Consider the following 17,401-nt stretch of genomic DNA (forward strand, 5'->3'; position numbering starts at 1 on the left):
TTTTGCCACATGATTATGGTACGATGCTCAGGCATCCAAACCTACGTGCCGCTGCATAATCTGTAAACTGCGAGACACATTTCAAAGTCCTAGCATCTGGAGCTGTAGGCGACTCTGATTCAAGTAACACCATTAAAGTCACACGGCAACAATGTTATACATATTTAGAAGAGGGGACTGGTGACTGATTATGAACAAACCATCCATATTCTGCCATTTTGTTTAGACACAGACTTTAATTTATTAATTCGTTTTTAAATGTATATCGTGTTTGTTTGTTTGTTTCTTTGTTGTTTTAACACCAATACTCACCAATACTCCAGCTATATGACGGCGGTCTTTAAATAATCGAGTCGATCAGACAATCCAGTGATTGACATCATGAGCATCGATCCACGTAATTGGAATACGATGACTTGCATCAACAAGAAATGGGCCACACATTTTGTACCCATGGCAATGTGGTGACTCGAACCCGTGTCTTCGGAGAGATGAGCGAACGCTTTAACCACTAGGCTACCATGACGCCTCAATGCATTTTCCAATACATTTCGATAGAGTATCTGTAATATACATGAATATAATAATTTTGGAAATTATAAAAGTGAGGTGAATCCCCTCAGTGGCGGAGTTTTTCGCCTGTCAATTTTTCGTCTGTTTTACGCTATTTCCGTTTTTCAAATTTTATTTTGGTCAAGCATTTGTGATGAAGTATCCTATTTGCCCTTTAACATTGTCATGTCTTTCACTACAACGGAGGCAAACTGGGGAGTTGTGACAGGAGTTGTCCATACTGCTGGCGCTTGAAACATCGAAGAGGATTAGGCAGTACACGTCCACCACCATGTTGTCACCATCTGAATCATTTCACAGAGAAGACACTTTGATGGACTTAATTTCTGCTGAACATTTTTACATGCAACATGTCAGAGAAGACATTTTGCCCGATCCCGGACAATTCCGCTACATGAATTCAATGTTTTGTGCTCTGAGTCAACATTCCCGATTTTGCAAAATGATGTGCAGCGAGTAAATGTATAGATTGTTGTCTATTTGCACATTCCCTAAGGAACCTGGGGACGAGTGACGTTTTTACATTCGCCACATATCTAAATATCTAAATATGATGCAGATGAAATCTTCAACAGATGAAACAGTGTTTGAATCAACATGTCTCATCTCTTTGTTTTTGAACGAAAACCAGTTGGTTTTTGGGTAGCTATTATGGAAGAAAGGAGATTCGACATCCCTGCTCCACACTCGCCATGGAGTTTCAACAAGAACGATGCTATAGTGGAAGGCGACTACAAACACCGGGCTAGTTAATGTTAACTTTAAAAGTCGAGTCCTGCATCCCTAAGAAGAGATTAATTCATGAGAAAATCTGATTTCGAACTTAGTCTTGATAATTTTCTCTCAGATCAGCTCGCAAAGTTTCTTTCATGTAACTTCAGTAGTTTCTGGAAAAAAGACTTAACCATTGTAGACACTATTCCCTAAATAAAAAAAATAACATGGGTCAAGGGCCGTAACTCTGCATGCACAAAATCGATAATCATGTAGCAAGGGATGTAAGTCTGAAAAACAAACTATTGCACCAATTTTTGAACTTAGTCTTGATAAGTATCTCTTTGATAACCATGCAAACTTTCATTCATGTAAAACTTCAGTAGTTTCCGAGAAAACTCGGCTCACTGGATTTGTCTGGATTGTTTGCAGGCTGTCGTCGCACGGCAGGCAATAAATACATATTTTTTTATGCAGATTGAATGAATGGCGGGTGCTACCTGTAGGGCAGGACATACCTTTTTGACCGGGTGTCATCACTGATTTTCAGTGATCCATTCATATAATTTCCACGGCTATTTGCCCTTTGCGTCAAGCGAAATCTGTTTCCGCAGAAACTATAGGTTGATTATTCTCTTGTATTGATAAGTAATATTTACTTCAACTGGGTCGATGTTTCCGCTGGTGGACTGAAATCCCCGAGTTCAGTAGCATGTTCCTGTGCTGAGTCAACTACAAAGGACATGTTTGGGCCAGGACTTAAAAACTGCCCCCTCACTGTGCTGCAAAACGAATATATTTCTGAACGTTTTTCTTTACTTATGCGCGGCAGAATCTCTGCACTTGTACACAGTAGACGTTATTTCAAATCAACATATCGTTTTTATTTGTAACAAACTCAGTAATCGTACTCTCGTGTTACTGGATTTTCTGGTTCATCGATCACTTGGTTGTCTGTTTACAGGATGACGTCGCATGGCAGAGTACTGCTGTGCTGCACTAGGCAATAGATACTTAATCTTTTATGCAGATTGAATGAATGGCGGGTGCTACCGGTAGGGCAGGACATGATCACCCTTTTCGCGACCACCTGGTGTCATCACTAATTTTCAGTGGGCCATTCATATAATTTCCACGGCTGTTTGCACTTTACGCCAAGTGGAATCTGTTTCGGCTGAAAATCAAGTCTGGTTACACTCTTGCATTGACAATTATTATTTCCTGACAAAATTAAATCAGATCGGCACGCAAAAACATTGGAAGCGGGATGATGGCGCTGATCAAAGCCTGTTTTAGAGCTACAACGCTGCACGCAAGGGGTTTGATATCCTATCAGTCTTTGCTTGTTGTGTGATTTGACGTCGGTCAGCAGACAACAGGGCCAATCAACGCTTGTCTAAACTCTCATACGTACCCTTAAAAAATATCCAATGCAAGTCTAGATTTCTCTCTTACAGACCCGAGAACATATGTTTAAAATAACAACACCCATATCTCATTTCACCCACCACCCCTTCAACTCGATCAGTCTTTACTAATTCACTGTTCAACTCTACTCGCCTATACCCACCAACTTCTCAACTCTGTCAGCCGATACTCATTCTATCAGCTGATACTCGTCTCTAGGACATTAAGAGATGTAAGGGCTCCTTAAGTACATATGCTCATTTTCTTCGACCAAGGACCGCCTCCGTGGTCCGCCCGGAGAGCAGAAGGTCCGGGGTTCGATCCCTGGCCGCGTCATACCAAAATACGTTAAAAGATGGCACTTGTTGTTACCCTGTCTGGCGCTCGGCATTAAGGGGCTAAAACAAGGACTAGTCGGCTCGGAGTCAGTATACTGTGTCTGAGTGGGGTATTCATGTTAAACTGCGGCATAGTATCTCAGTGTGCTAGCACTATAAATCGGCATCAGTCCGGACGAGTACAAGCAGCCACACACACACACACGTGCATGCACGTCGCTATATAAGTACAATAATCTTGGACGCGACGTTGAACCCCATTTCACCTCACCTCTTCGACCAAGACACCTACCTCGTTCGATCTGTAGGAATGGCAGAAGGATCGATCGAGTTTGATTGTATAGTATAGTATCTGCAGTAGATATATGTTCAACTAGTATAGAACGCGCTGCGAATGTGAAGTGAGTGGCGTGCTTGTTTGGTTTAGTACAGTGTGCATCTGAAAGAAATCTCGTGAATATTTATGGATGAAAACCATTTCCAGCAAGACCTTTCATGTGTGACTTAGCGAGGTCACGGTAATTCAGTCAAACCGAATTCACCTTGTACGACACACGTGTGACATACGTATTTAGTATCTCACCACCTGTCTCTTCAGCTATACTAAACCCTTTAAATGTCAAGGTGATGACGTGTCATCTTCAACTGCTTTTAATGAATACAAGTCTCAGCCATTGTTTGGGGGTAACTCACAACCTTGGGGGTTTATGGTAGTAATAAGAAATACTTTCATTGACATCTTCCGTTTTATACAAAATGTTCATGTTAATCTTCCTACATTGTATTAACTTTTCGTTTGAGTGTGTAGCATAGATATATATTACCATTATCTATACTAGTTAATGTAACGATGGAAGATTAGTTCATGTTATGTTGGAAGATTAACATGATTGTAAACATTTGGTATAGAACTACTATTATTACAATTAATTCCATTAACTCCCAATTTTTTTAAGTCCCCCCCCCCCCCCCCCCCCCCCACACACACACTTCTATAAGCCTATTAACGCTAAAATATATATTTTGAAAGGTTTTATATTTCCCACAATGAATTTCAAAGGGAGATATTGGGTCTTTCCTTCATTTAGTCCCTGAACACATTTAGCTCGCTATTACACACAATCTTTAACACATTTAGACCCTAAACGCGTCACAATTATGGAACAAGGAGTGAGTGAGTTGGGTTTATCGCCGCTTTGACGAACATTGTAGTTATATGACGGCTTGTCAGCTTGATGTTAGAGGAAATACCTAAGTGATGCAGATCTCAGTACGTTTACCGCTTTGGTGGGAACGAACTGGGATTCGAACCCACAATCACAGGTTTCTGTGGGACCCCACGCCACTTGCAGCCTCAGATGGCATTTAAAGAGAAAATGTGTTGACACTGTCATGATAAATTCAATATATACTGAACCGCAAAAGAATATGGATAGATATATGGAAAACCTTATTTGTCCAAACACCGCAAACATACTTTGAGACATATTAAATACATGTAGATGAAACTTAGCAAAACTGATCATCAAGGTAGAAATTAAAGTGTCAAATATTCTTAAAGTGAAACACAACACTAGTCTCTGAGAAAATGGCATCACAAGTCTGTATCTCGTGTGTCCGCAACGTGCATTGATGACTGGTACATGGAATACATGAAATGGATAAGGTGGTTGATGAAGGCCATAGGCCTGACGCAGTTCAGCTGCAGTTGTCGGCCTTGGTCGGATGTCATTCAGCCGTCTTTGAATCTCGTCCAAAAGGTACTCAATGGGATTTTAATCGGGACTGATGGAAGGATACTGCATAGTTCTGATGCCATTCTGATTGAGGAAGTCTTTTGTGGCTCTTGCAGTGTGGGCACGGGCGTTATCATGCTGAAACTCGTGGTTGCGGCCACGTTCCAAATGAGGTTTGGCATGTTGTCTCAAGACTTGATCAATGTACCGAGTTGCTGTGACACCATTGTCTCTTCCCCCCCTAGCAAGACCAATTCCATCCCACACCATGATGCTCGAACCACCCCACATGGCTCTCTCAACAATACAAGCACCCGAATAACGTTCCCACGGCATCGCCAGACTCTCTCTCTCTCTCTGCCATCTGCTGTTGAGATACAGTAACGGCTCTCGTCTGAGAAGAGGACTCTTCTCCACTGCTGGTGGCGCCAATGCTGGTGCTGTATTGCCCACTGAAGACGGTCATGGCGATGACGTGGTGTCAGAATGGGTCCTCGGCGTGGCCTGTGACAGTGGAGGTGTCTGCTCGTCAATCGTCGACGCACGGTGTCCGCACTGATGTGTCGTTGGTGTGTCCCTATGGTCTGTCTAGCAGTTTCCGCAGCAGTAACAAAGCAATCTTGAAGATGCTGTCGCACAATCTGACGATCCTGACGTCGGGTGGTGACCCTTGGTCTCCCACTACGTGGTCGGTGATATGTAGTGTTGGTGGCCTGGTACCGTTGCTGGACCCTGTATATGGTCCTTACGTGCATTTGAAATGCATTGGCTACTTGACGGGCGGTTTGTTCAGCTTGCAATCTTGTCATGTGGTAGCAATTCAATAACGAATGAATGTTATCTGATCTGGGTGGATTTTTACAGGGCAAGAAATAGGGGAACGCATGTGCATTTCAATTTGCACGAAACTCACGTGCATCGGATTACCGTGGCCGTTGCCGTGATGCGTTTTGGCGATCGGCTTTATTGTCATCTGCTTTGTTTTTTTATCATCAAATTTCATTTTTCCGGACAAGGTAATGTTAAATTTTAGAAGCTTTGACAAAAATTACCCAGATATTTAAATGACAACTTTTCATGCAATGTTACTACGGGTGACTTTTCTTTTGCGGTTTTGGATATTTCATGCAGTTAAAGATGACAAGGCGTATACAAGGACAATGGATACAACTCGATTGTAAAATATCTGTAGTAGATCTCTCTGTAACTCATATAGAATGCAAAGCGAATCTAAAGTGTATGACCAGCCTAATTGGTTCAATAAAGTGTTACTCACCAAGAAAAAAAGTTATCCAATCAAAACATACAACGGGGGCAACCTTGTACGACGTGTGACGTACGACTGTAGTATCTCTCCACCTGCCTCTTCATCGCATGGTACTAAATTACTAATTGTCATGATGCAGTATTATCTACTTTCATGGTAACAGGTTAGCAACTTCACAGATGCAGGGGGCGGTCGGGTAGCCTGGTGGTTAAAGCGTTGGCTCGTCACGCTGAAGACCCGGGTTCGATTCCCGACATGGGTACAATGTTTGAAGCCCATTTATGGTGTCCCCTGCCGTGATATTGCTGGAATATTGCTAAATGCGGCGTAAAACCTTACTCACTCACTCAAAGATGCAGCACCCCCTCGAGTCATTGAGAACAGGCTTATCCTCCTGTCACAGGTAGGACCAATTCAATGTATAAACATGTAAAACCTACCTTGACATACATTTGCTATACATTTAATGAACTACAGTGGGATGGTTCGTATGTTCTGGCATTCAAGTTTATGTTAATTTACCTACCAACAACGAAAGTTATACAATGAACCTGGCAGGTGTGGGTTCCAATCCCGGACGGGACTCAACCCCCAAAAAGTACTAGAATCTGTACTTTACTAAGAAAGTGTTATCCCAAATATAGCATTTGTTACAGAAAGTTATACAAGCTGAAAACAAATAACAATGGTTACTGATTATGTATTGCCACTTAAATAGTTTCATTTCCAATATATATATATATGTCATTTTTCATATTCGTTGCAAGTTCTAGAAATTCAAAATTTATCACACGACACATTTGACAGCATATACTCAACGCTCCCTATTACCGTTCATGATTGATTAGCTCTGACTCTTTTATCCAAGAACTTGCTTTTTCTTAAGAAATGTAAATGGCCGTTGAAATCAGGGTTCGGTTTTAATTTTGAAACCTTTCCACCACACCTGGATATTTAACATGATAAACATTAACACCATGAAAATATTGATACCACAAAGAAGAAACAAAAACGCGGATGGCCCAACGTCTGTAAACATTATTCCTCCTACAAACGGAAAGGCTAGGTTCCCTGCGGACGCAGATATCCATGAAAGGGCTACAAGTTGTGGAGACATTCCGACATAGTCAGCGGCCCATGCTATCCCCGCACCCTCATAGGGACAGGCAAACACCCCTAACAGAACAGTGCTCAACCACAACATGGACTCGTAATACGGCGCCACGACTATGAGTAGAACTGACGCCACAACTAAACCTACAAAATTACCGATGATTATTTTAGCATGTCCCAACAGTGGTGTCAATGCTGTGCTGACGATTCGACCCAGCAGAGTGGAGATCCAGAACACAGATGTCATGTACACCATTGTAGACTTTGGGAGCTGTAAACTCCCCTCAACACCGAATGCTGTCAGGTAAGTAGTAAATGTAATTGTCAGTGCTGTTACAGGGAAGTAAGATAAAAACAAAACGGTATAAAATATCACAATTTGAATCTTCCCTTGAAGGCCACCACCTACATTGCGATCATGGATTTCCTCCTCTGTTATGCTCACAGAAGCTGAAGAGGCATCCCTCTTCCACCAAAAGTAGAAAAAAGCGAATGAACTTGGCAACAAAACAAACCCCATGGCGACATAAGCATTACGCACATTAGTGTCACTTTCTGTACAAGACTCTGTTCCATTGTCCGCAACTCTGAAATTAGCTCGGCATTCATCCAACGCACTTAGTAACCGGCAACACGCAGATCTAAGGTTTTGTATATTTCCCTCTGTTGTGTTATAACTGTTAATATCTTTATTCCCTTGCATGCCACAAGCCATTTGCCAATTGCAATAATCTCTATTCTCGTTAACGTCATTTATCACGCTTGATTTGCAGTCAACAGAAATATATGACATTGAGACCAGGGAGGTACACGGACAGGTGTGCTGTACATTTACACCTATATGGTCAACAACAAATTGTCCCTGTGTTTGGTCAGGATCATTTGCTTCAAAATGTCGAGAGACGTTGGCACACATCTTCTCAGCCAGAACCAGATCTTCCATTGAGCATGAGCCATTTACAGAAGTCACTCCCACGAGCTTCAAATCCAGCAGAGTAGGTGAAAATCTGTGGCTGGTAAAGTTTGCTACTTTTGATACATCATCTTGACATAAGAACGGTTCCACTATCAGAGGAGTGAGAATGGCGCCCAGGGAACTGCCGACCAGGATGAACTGAAAGGAGGTGCCCTTGTCCTTCCACAAGTCACTGCACACATCCATCAGAACTGTGGAACCAAAACAAGACTTGTTAAGATACTAAAAGGACAAGAAGAGATACTTAAAGTTTTGTTTGTTTGGTTGTTTGTTGTTTAACGCCACACTCAGCAATATTCGAGCTATATGACGGCGGTCTGTAAATAATCGAGTCTGGACCTGGACCACACAACCCATGCCAGTGATTGACAGCATGAACATCGATCCACGCAATTGGGATCGATGACATGTATCAACCAAGTCAGCGAGCCTGACCACCCGATCCCGTTAGTTGCCTTTTACGACAAGTATAGTCGCCTTTTACGAAAAGGATGTGTTGCTGAAGACCTATTCTACACCGGAATCTTCACGGGTGAGATACTTAAAGTACCTGGAATGTGAAATAGCTTTAATATTCATTTGCGCATTATAAAACGTATACATGAACCTGAGTAAAATATATGAATGCCTCGAAACTTAAACAACACCATCATATGACATCGTCTTTTGGTTACTATTTAAGAATGTTACGTACATGGTTTTAAGATGGAATTAGGTGAAAGGGAAAAATAGCGACAATACCATTTCAATAATCATAAGAAGCCGTTGTACGATTCTGATTATATCATGAGCATGTGTTTTGGAATCACTATAAATTAGTGTTGATACCAGTCGTTCGCAAAAAGGTGAGATTATGGGGCTCCACCGGTGGCACGCGTAACAAACACATGCAAGGCAAGTCATTTGTTCACCCATTCAGAACATCAAATTGGGTTAGGAACCTATTTTACTCACAACAGGAAGGTATTGCCGAGATGAAGCCCGACAGTGCGAACATGACATCCACGTAGATGAAATTGGGCACAACGGGAATAATGGTGATCACTACTGACGCTAGCAGTAGAGAAATGCCCAGCTGAAGGCGTTTCTGTCCGTATTTAGAGAGTGCCAAGGCCAGAAACATTCCCGATGTCTCCCCAATCCCGCTGCTCAGGGGTATGGTGGCGAGGGTGTCGATGTCCTGCTTCAGGATCAGCTGCAGATCCAGGAGGGTGGGGCCCAGAATGGAGTAGTTGATGCCCTGATGGAGATAAATACGGCATTCTAGGAATGGAAACAGACAGGAGGGGTATTCGATATTGCTTAGTTTGTTTGTTTGCTTTTTAACGCCGCTATATTCCAGCTATATGAAGCTGACTCTCATGTCCACTATTGATCACCAAGGTCTTATTTATCTGCTTTAATGTTTGTTGGTTTGTTGTTGAAAGCCGCACTCAGCAATATTCCAGCTATATGAAGGCGGTCTGTAAATAATTGAGTCTTGACCAGACAATCCAGTGATTGACATCATGAGCATCGATCCACGAAATTGGGATACGATGGCATACATCAGCCAAGTCAGCGAGCCTGACCACCCGATCCCGTATGTTGCCTTTTACGGCAAGCATGGGTTGCTGAAGATTTATTCTGAACCTCACCTTCACAGGTCGAATCGATATTGCAGATAAGGTACGTAACAGAATGGTTTCGATCAAGGACGACAGTGACATGAGGAAGTTCGGATATCTGAAGGTTTATAGGTACTGGATACCGCAAGGTACAAGATTCAAATGTGAGTGTTCTAATGATTCATGTTCCTTCGTTTAAATGTCCGAACGTCCGATCATAAGGTGAACATCACATATAAAGACAAAAGCGTGATGATATCAAAGATTTAAAGCTGTATGTACACATGTGAAGCATATATTTGATCTTTGTGAAATCTTTCCAGATATAATGTTCGGAACACATTAAATGTGAGAATTCTATGATATGAAGATATAAAGACTGCTGCCACCGACTGCCAGTTCCATTATCTCAACTAGATAGTTTTGCAAATAACAGGTTAAAATGAGGAGATATATCTACTGTGTTTTGAAATTTGATGTACACTGTTACTCTACATACCTCTTATTATACTTTGGAACCGAGCGATTTAGCGTGGGGTTACACATGTACAAATAAGCAATTTTATACAAATGCTGTACGATTTCTTTCTCAAACAAACTTTAATTATTAACATTCTTCTATTTATTTTAAATGTGTAAGTCTTATAAGGTAGTTTGCAATTACCCCCAGTAAATAATACAAATTCGAACTAGATGCCTTTCAACCCAGAATTTGGATGTGGAACTTGGCCTACATCGTAGTTACTGGTCATAGACTGTCAATGGCTGCAAAAAGGAAACCTATATTTAACCAATCAGAATCAAGCATTCATCAATGCATCATGGTAGAATTGACTATTATTCCAACTCTACCACAGATTGTTTGAAATAATGTTTACTCGTTTACTTTTCTTGCGAAGGCACATCGTCCCCCAGTGAAGAAAGTTATAAGCAGGTAAGATAAACAAGTATGAATAACTAAACAGGTTGGCCTACCTGATCTTATAGAAGTTATAACATAATATTGCGAAGGACCAGAACACATAGAAGTAATACTTACAATAATAAAGAAAGCCCATGTCATCCAAATTGTTTCACAGATCTTAGAAAAAAAGGTAAGTGACATTTTCTGCTGGTCTCGTTGAAATAAACCACTTGATGTGTCTTCAATAGAGAGTAAACCCCACTGATCCAATATGATGAAATAAATGACAAATTAGATGATTTAACTAATACGTCGTATGTGACGCAGTCGCGTGTCTTTGCATGAGAGCAGTCATTGCGTGATGTGTTCAAGAATACAACCGTGCGAATGCATATTTGAAAAGTGAAGGCGTTCCTCCACAACCTTGATGATCCTTACAGTGAGTGATTGAATGCTCCTCTAGAGCAGGTACATCAAAATACAAACAAATGATGAAACAAGCACACAGCTTTATACAAGTATACCTATTTCTAGGTATATATGAAAAACAATCACGAACAGCTGTCACTCACACAAGCATACTTGCCGTAAGAGGTGACTATGCTTGTCGTAAAAGGCGAGTAACGGGATCGGGTGGTCAGGCTCGCTGACTTGGTTGATACATGTCATCGATCCCAATTGCGTGGATCGATGCTCTTGATGTCATTCACTGGATTGTCTGGTCCAGACTCGATTATTTTACAGACCGCTTTCATATAGTTGGAATATTGCTGAGTGCGGCGTTAAACAACAAAGAAACAAACAAAACAAACAAACATATCCCCGTGTTCATGCAGCAAAAGAGTCTGACTCTGAACATGCCATGATGGAATATTAGTCAGTCTGTCCATGTCAGTTTGGATAATAATGTTTGGGTCCACACAACGTCGCTTGCCATTGTCTGCAGCTTGTACAACGTTTGTTTTCAACCAAAACGAATACAAATGCTGCATGACCTTGGAACTACAGGGTTCATGAGGTCAAACTTGGTAGGTGTGGTCGGCTGTTGTTGTGTTTGTTTGTTTGTTTGTTTAACGCCGCACTCAGCAATATCACAGCTATATGACGTCGGTCTGTAAATAATCGAGTCTGGACCAGACAATCCAGGGATTGACATCATGAGCATCGATCCACGCAATTGGGGTACGATAACATGCATCAACCAAGTCAGCCTTGACTACCCGATGTTACTTTAGTATTAAGTCTGGCTATGTAGAAAGACTATTAGAAAGTATTTTAATGTTAATGATTTTGACTTGACAATAATTGATCGTATATCCGGAGGCGGGTCATTGTTATTCAACTTATCAACATGTAATATTCATGTTTACCTCGTGGCTAATCGGGCGATCACGTCACATGATTCTTCGGATGAAAAAAATGAGATTCACACAAGTTCAGTTATATGAAAAGTGGAATGGTATATTCATCTTGTTTTTGCGATTTTAGTTTGTTTGTTGTGTAACGTTACACTCAGCAAATATTCCAGTTATGTGTCGGCGGTTTGTAAATAATCGGGTACAGGCCAGACAATTGATATTGTGAGTATCGATTCACGCCGTCTCGGTACCATCACACGCAATCAGCCAAGTCGCCGAGCCTGACCACCCAATCCAGATGTTCGGCTATTCCAACAGAAAAGGTTGCTGTGGACCCGAAATCCACGGGCAGTTTATGTATCTTGTTCTGAAATATGTCCTTTTAAATCCTCCTCTGAAAGGATTGTGCTTGTTTTCTTTCGTTAGGTGTCATACACAATTCGATAATAGTTTGAAGAAATTCTTATATCAGTTACATGTATTCAACGTGCAAATATTATCAAATTCCAAGTGAATCATTTGCCTTGAAGGTCGATTGTTTCTCTAATGAAGGTAATCAATGATACGTCTTCCTATATATATATATACTGAGTCAAATTAAAAACTTCACATTTTTAAAAGTAATCCCATATATGATATACAACGGACAAATGTATCAGAGAAGGTAATTTTTAATCATTAATGTCCAAAGAAGGATTTTAATTAACGGTGGTAACCATAATTTGTTCCAAGCACCTACGGTATTCGGTAATAACATTAACAGTTTAAATCATAAGTCCCAAGCACGAGAATCTGATAGCACATAAGTTCAGTAGCGTGTATGGCCACCATGTGCGTTGACAACTGCCACACAACGCCTCCGCATGGACCTTGTGATGCTTGTGAACACATGATTGGGAAGACGACGCCATTGTTGATGCAAAATGGTGCCAAGATCTTGGAAATTCTGTGGTTGGTTCTGGAGAGTGCGCAGACTTCTGCCAAGAGCATCCCAGACGTGTTCGATGGGATTGAGGTCGGGAGACATTGACGGCCAGTCCATGACGTTGACTCCCGCATTCTGAAGGAAATTCCTTGTCAAAATTGCTGTGTGGGGTCTGGCATTGTCGTGTTGGAAGATCAAACCGGGTCCATGTGCTGCCATAAAAGGCAGAAGTTCTGGTGCCAGTACCTGATCGCGGAAAGCAGCAGCGTTGAGGTTGCCACGGATGACAAGAAGCCTGGAACGTGCATTCCCACAGAAAGCACACCACATCATAACACTTCCGCCTCGAAATCTGTCAACTTCCTGTACACAACACTGGGCGTAACGTTCATGACGGCGCCTCCACACCCTCGCCCTACCATCAACAAATCGAAGATTAAATCGGGATTCATCACTGAAGACGACTTGATTCCAATTCCTCTAAGACCATCGTAAGTGTCGCTGTGCCCACAATTGACGTTGACGTCTGTGTAATTAAGTCAGAATCGAGGGCGATCAGCGGTGGTACCCGTTTACTGTAGACGCATCTGTAAATCATAAACAGTCCGTCGACTACAACCCATCGTCCTTGCGACTTCAGCTACGGACGTTCCCGTCTGCAACATGCCGATGGCACGCTCACGTTGCACATTTGAAAGGCGTGGCATGACAAATGGCCGTAAAGACTTTTGTTTTCTTGTCTTTTTCTTTTTTTGTTAATGACTGCTAACAAGTATAGCTGAAAACACGTGCGGTATTATGGCCACGTGACCAGTTGCACGTGAAAAACCACTTTTGCCAATATAGTGCTGTGCACATGATTTTGATCGATTCACCTGCACAAAAACGGGTGTTATCTGAAGACAATACAAGGCCATTACTGTTTAAATACACAATAAGGGCCCACAATGATAAATGGTCAAAATGTTAAAATTTTAGGATTGTGAAGTTTTTAATGTGGTTCAGTATATATAATATACGTCGCACTCAACTTTAGATATGAATTCATTATAGGAACTGTTCCAGAAACCCAATCGATTTGAATGACGTCTCACTGAATTGGGCAAGTAATATGACACACAAACTTAATAAAAGAAACGATTGTTATGATATAACATCAATTTCATGTATGTGTCATGATCATAAAATATGTACGCTTCCCATAGACAAAGTTGAAAGGGATATCATAATGATTTTGTAAATATCACGAAACATGTAAGTATTATTGTTTGTTTGTTGTCTAACGCTAAAAATAGCTATATGACGTCGGTCTGTAAATAATCTAGTCTGGACATTACAATCCGGTGAATGACATCATGAGCATCGATCCAGGCAATTGGGATCGATGCCATGCATCAACCAAGTCTTAAGTATTAAGTCCGGCTATGTAGAAAGGATATTAGAAAGTATTTTAATGTTAATGATTTTAACTTGACAATAATTGATCGTATAGCCGAAGGCGGGTCATTGTTATTCAACTTATCAACATATAATATTCATTATTACCTCATGGCTGATCGCGCGATCGTGTCACATGATGCTTCGGATGAAAAAGATTAGATTCACAAAAGTTCAGAAAGTACAAGTTGTGGCCTAAGGATTCGTCGGTATCCCAAACTCCCCGGCGGTATGTAATACTTTGATTGTGAACGAAATACAATGTCAAAACGTAAATATTCTCAGTGAGAAGTTATGTGCGTGCACCGTATATGCAGTTTGCCGAGTTATATTCTTCTTGGTGACAAGGCGACCAATACAACAGAAGCACTTCTCTGAGATAAATGTACAGGCTTATTTCCACGGTCAATGGTAAAAATATTTTTTCCACCAATCGTGAGTCTGTAAATATTAACTGTTAAATAAGGTTAATGTAACAGACCCCATGGCCAGGTACCTCTGCCAATGCATGTCTCCTGCGTTAGACATGTTGTTTGTGATGCTCCAAGTACAGCTGACTCACAGCCTTGATACCGAGACAGTTAATATTTTTTTTAAAATAAAGCTCTCGTTAGCTAACAAACTACCTACTTGTTACGGCAAATAAACATTGTTTGTTTAATTCGATTCTTTATCAGCTTAATGCACCTTTAAAACAGATAAGCTTGACTATTTTCTTTGTTTACGCATTTGGAAACATGTTTAATTGTCTTCAACCGCTCAGGTTGATATCATGTTATTGGTTTATCCTTGATCGTGTTGATACTTGTGTCAAAAGAATTCTTGTTTGAAGTTCCAATACATGAGGCGGCATGTATGGCCCTGTCGGCTAATGTCCTGCAATTCGACTTGCAGATTTGGGTCCCTTGGGCGTGACAGAAACCTATCATCATGGGTTCTAATCCCTGACTGATATTTCTTCGGTTCATGTGCTTCACCAAAGTTCTACACATCTAATGCCCCGTTCACATGCTAACATTTACTCACGTGAGTCATTTTACACATGTGTGGCTATACATACGTGTGTATATGTACATTTACTATGCGTTCACATGAAAATAAGCTAAGGTATGTAAATATAGTACGTACAATGTCAATGGCGTAAGGCACACATATTCACCAGTCTGTTCACGTCTTTCAAAATGAAAATGTTGTTTTCCAATCAAAGTCACTCTCATAAGAGAGTTACCTTACAGAAATCTTCACATGGAGCAACGTGTTTAATTTAATCTATTCACAAATTTTGGACTCCCTGAAACCCAAAGAAAACACCGTCCGCCCAGCTCTGGATGTCCCCTTTAAAGTGGCTATTGCTGTATACTGAATAGAATACAGAACCGCTGACAATTTGTTGGTGTTGGAAAATCAACAGATATATTAATTAGATCATCCTCTGACGTTGACATAAACGTTCACATAACATCATATACATACAGTGCAAATTAACATTTACTTTTGCGCCTGCTCCAGACATGATGTTAATGTGCTCCTGGTGTAAATATACACACATGAGTAAACGCGTTCACATGACAAGTATACTCACGTATGTATGTTTACACATATATGCAAATATACACACATATGTATAGAGGTGCATGTGAACGGGGTATAAGTAATGATGCATATTTGGGGTTTCGCCCAACTGACAGTTCAAAGCGGTGTTATTGCAGATTCCCCAACTCACCAACACATGAATTGATTTTGGCACATAGGCATATTTTTAGATAAGCAAGTATGATTTTACGCCTCTTTTAGCAATATCGGAACCATATCAAAGCAAGGGGACACCAATAATGGGATTCAAACACAGTTATTGCGGTGACATGAATCCCAACAAAATTCACCGTTTGGCCTCATCAGTGAGATTGTTGTCAGCACCTCACTTACTCATAATAACATTGGCAAAATAATGGTGAATACACTACACTGATTGTTTAATCACGGAACTTTAATAAATAACGCCACATACAAGTGCTGTATGTTAACTGGGGAAGAAATCTGCCCAAAACCGCGCATCAGTACTATCAACGTTTGACTTCACATGACCATTCATGTTTTCAACTGGATCATGGGGGGGGGGGGAGACACGGGTGGCCCAGTCGTCTGAGGCGCCGCGATTTCCTGTGCAGAGTTGCGTCCCTTGGGCACGATTCCCGGTTCGACCCGATTATGTTTCTAGGTTTGGCAGCATCATACCCGTGCTCGTGGGTTTCACCGAAGAGATCTCCATCACTTCTGGCCTTCCTCCCACATTAAGCTGACACGCCGCGATATAACTGGAATACTGTTAAAAGCGGCGTTAAACCCAACTCACTCACTCACTCGCTCACTCACTCATAACCCTCAATACAATCAAGGATTTACTTTGTTTATATTCACAAAAAGTATTTGAGACAAGTTGAGATAATGCCAAGTGCTAATTGCACGTGAAGGTTTGTAATCTGAAAAAAGAAACAAGTTCAAGTATGTCAGAATGTTTGATTTTTCAACTCTGTACACCACTATATACTATCAAACGCGACATCATTCCTTGATCAGTTGGACATTTGTCATTAAACGTGGTGACCATTGATATTTTACATCCCTGTGCTCGGGGCAATTTGTCAGAAGTGAAAGGAAATGTCATCTGAAGTTTACTGAGAAAATATGGTTATGCCTAGACTTACTCATTATTAATATATATGTGAAATTTGGGGATAAGACATTTAGGTAAAAAGTAGGCATCCCTATGGGTACTAACTGTACTCTCCTTCTTACTGGTCTGTTTCTGTATGCATATGGATAGAAATTTCTGCTCTGATTTGCAAAAATCAAAACAAGGGAACTTACTAATAACCAAGACGTTTGTCGTAAGCTTCAGGTATATCGATGACCGATATCGCTCAATAATTGTCAAATTGCCAAATCCCTCCCACTGACTTACCCACTTAAACTAGCAATAAAAGAGACCAGTGAAACCCCATCATCTGTTTCATATTTATATCTATACATATTAAACATTCAGAGC

General features: G+C 41.0%; 1 protein-coding gene across 4 annotated transcripts; it reads right to left on the reverse strand.

The window, feature by feature from the left end:
- Positions 1-6,721: 6,721 nt before the first annotated feature.
- On the reverse strand, positions 6,722-14,716 carry LOC124143762 (major facilitator superfamily domain-containing protein 4A-like). Of its 4 annotated transcripts, none has more exons than XM_046512842.2 (3): positions 14,464-14,716; positions 9,079-9,364; positions 6,722-8,315 (listed from the first exon to the last, which is right to left on the reverse strand). In XM_046512842.2, exons 2-3 carry the CDS (start codon positions 9,245-9,247, stop codon positions 6,943-6,945), a joined length of 1,542 nt encoding a protein of 513 aa, XP_046368798.2. In that variant the 5' UTR covers positions 9,248-9,364; positions 14,464-14,716; the 3' UTR covers positions 6,722-6,942. The 4 variants fall into 4 exon arrangements, with proteins under 4 accessions (XP_046368798.2, XP_046368797.2, XP_046368799.2 ...); XM_046512841.2 differs by lacking the exon at positions 14,464-14,716 and adding an exon at positions 10,771-10,944; XM_046512843.2 differs by lacking the exon at positions 14,464-14,716 and adding an exon at positions 10,771-10,944 and having other exon boundaries at positions 9,079-9,387.
- Positions 14,717-17,401: the final 2,685 nt, after the last annotated feature.

This window comes from Haliotis rufescens, unplaced genomic scaffold (genome assembly GCF_023055435.1).
Source record: "Haliotis rufescens isolate VD_foot unplaced genomic scaffold, xgHalRufe1.0.p SCAF_1, whole genome shotgun sequence".
Classification (NCBI taxonomy): Eukaryota; Metazoa; Mollusca; class Gastropoda; order Lepetellida; family Haliotidae; genus Haliotis; species Haliotis rufescens.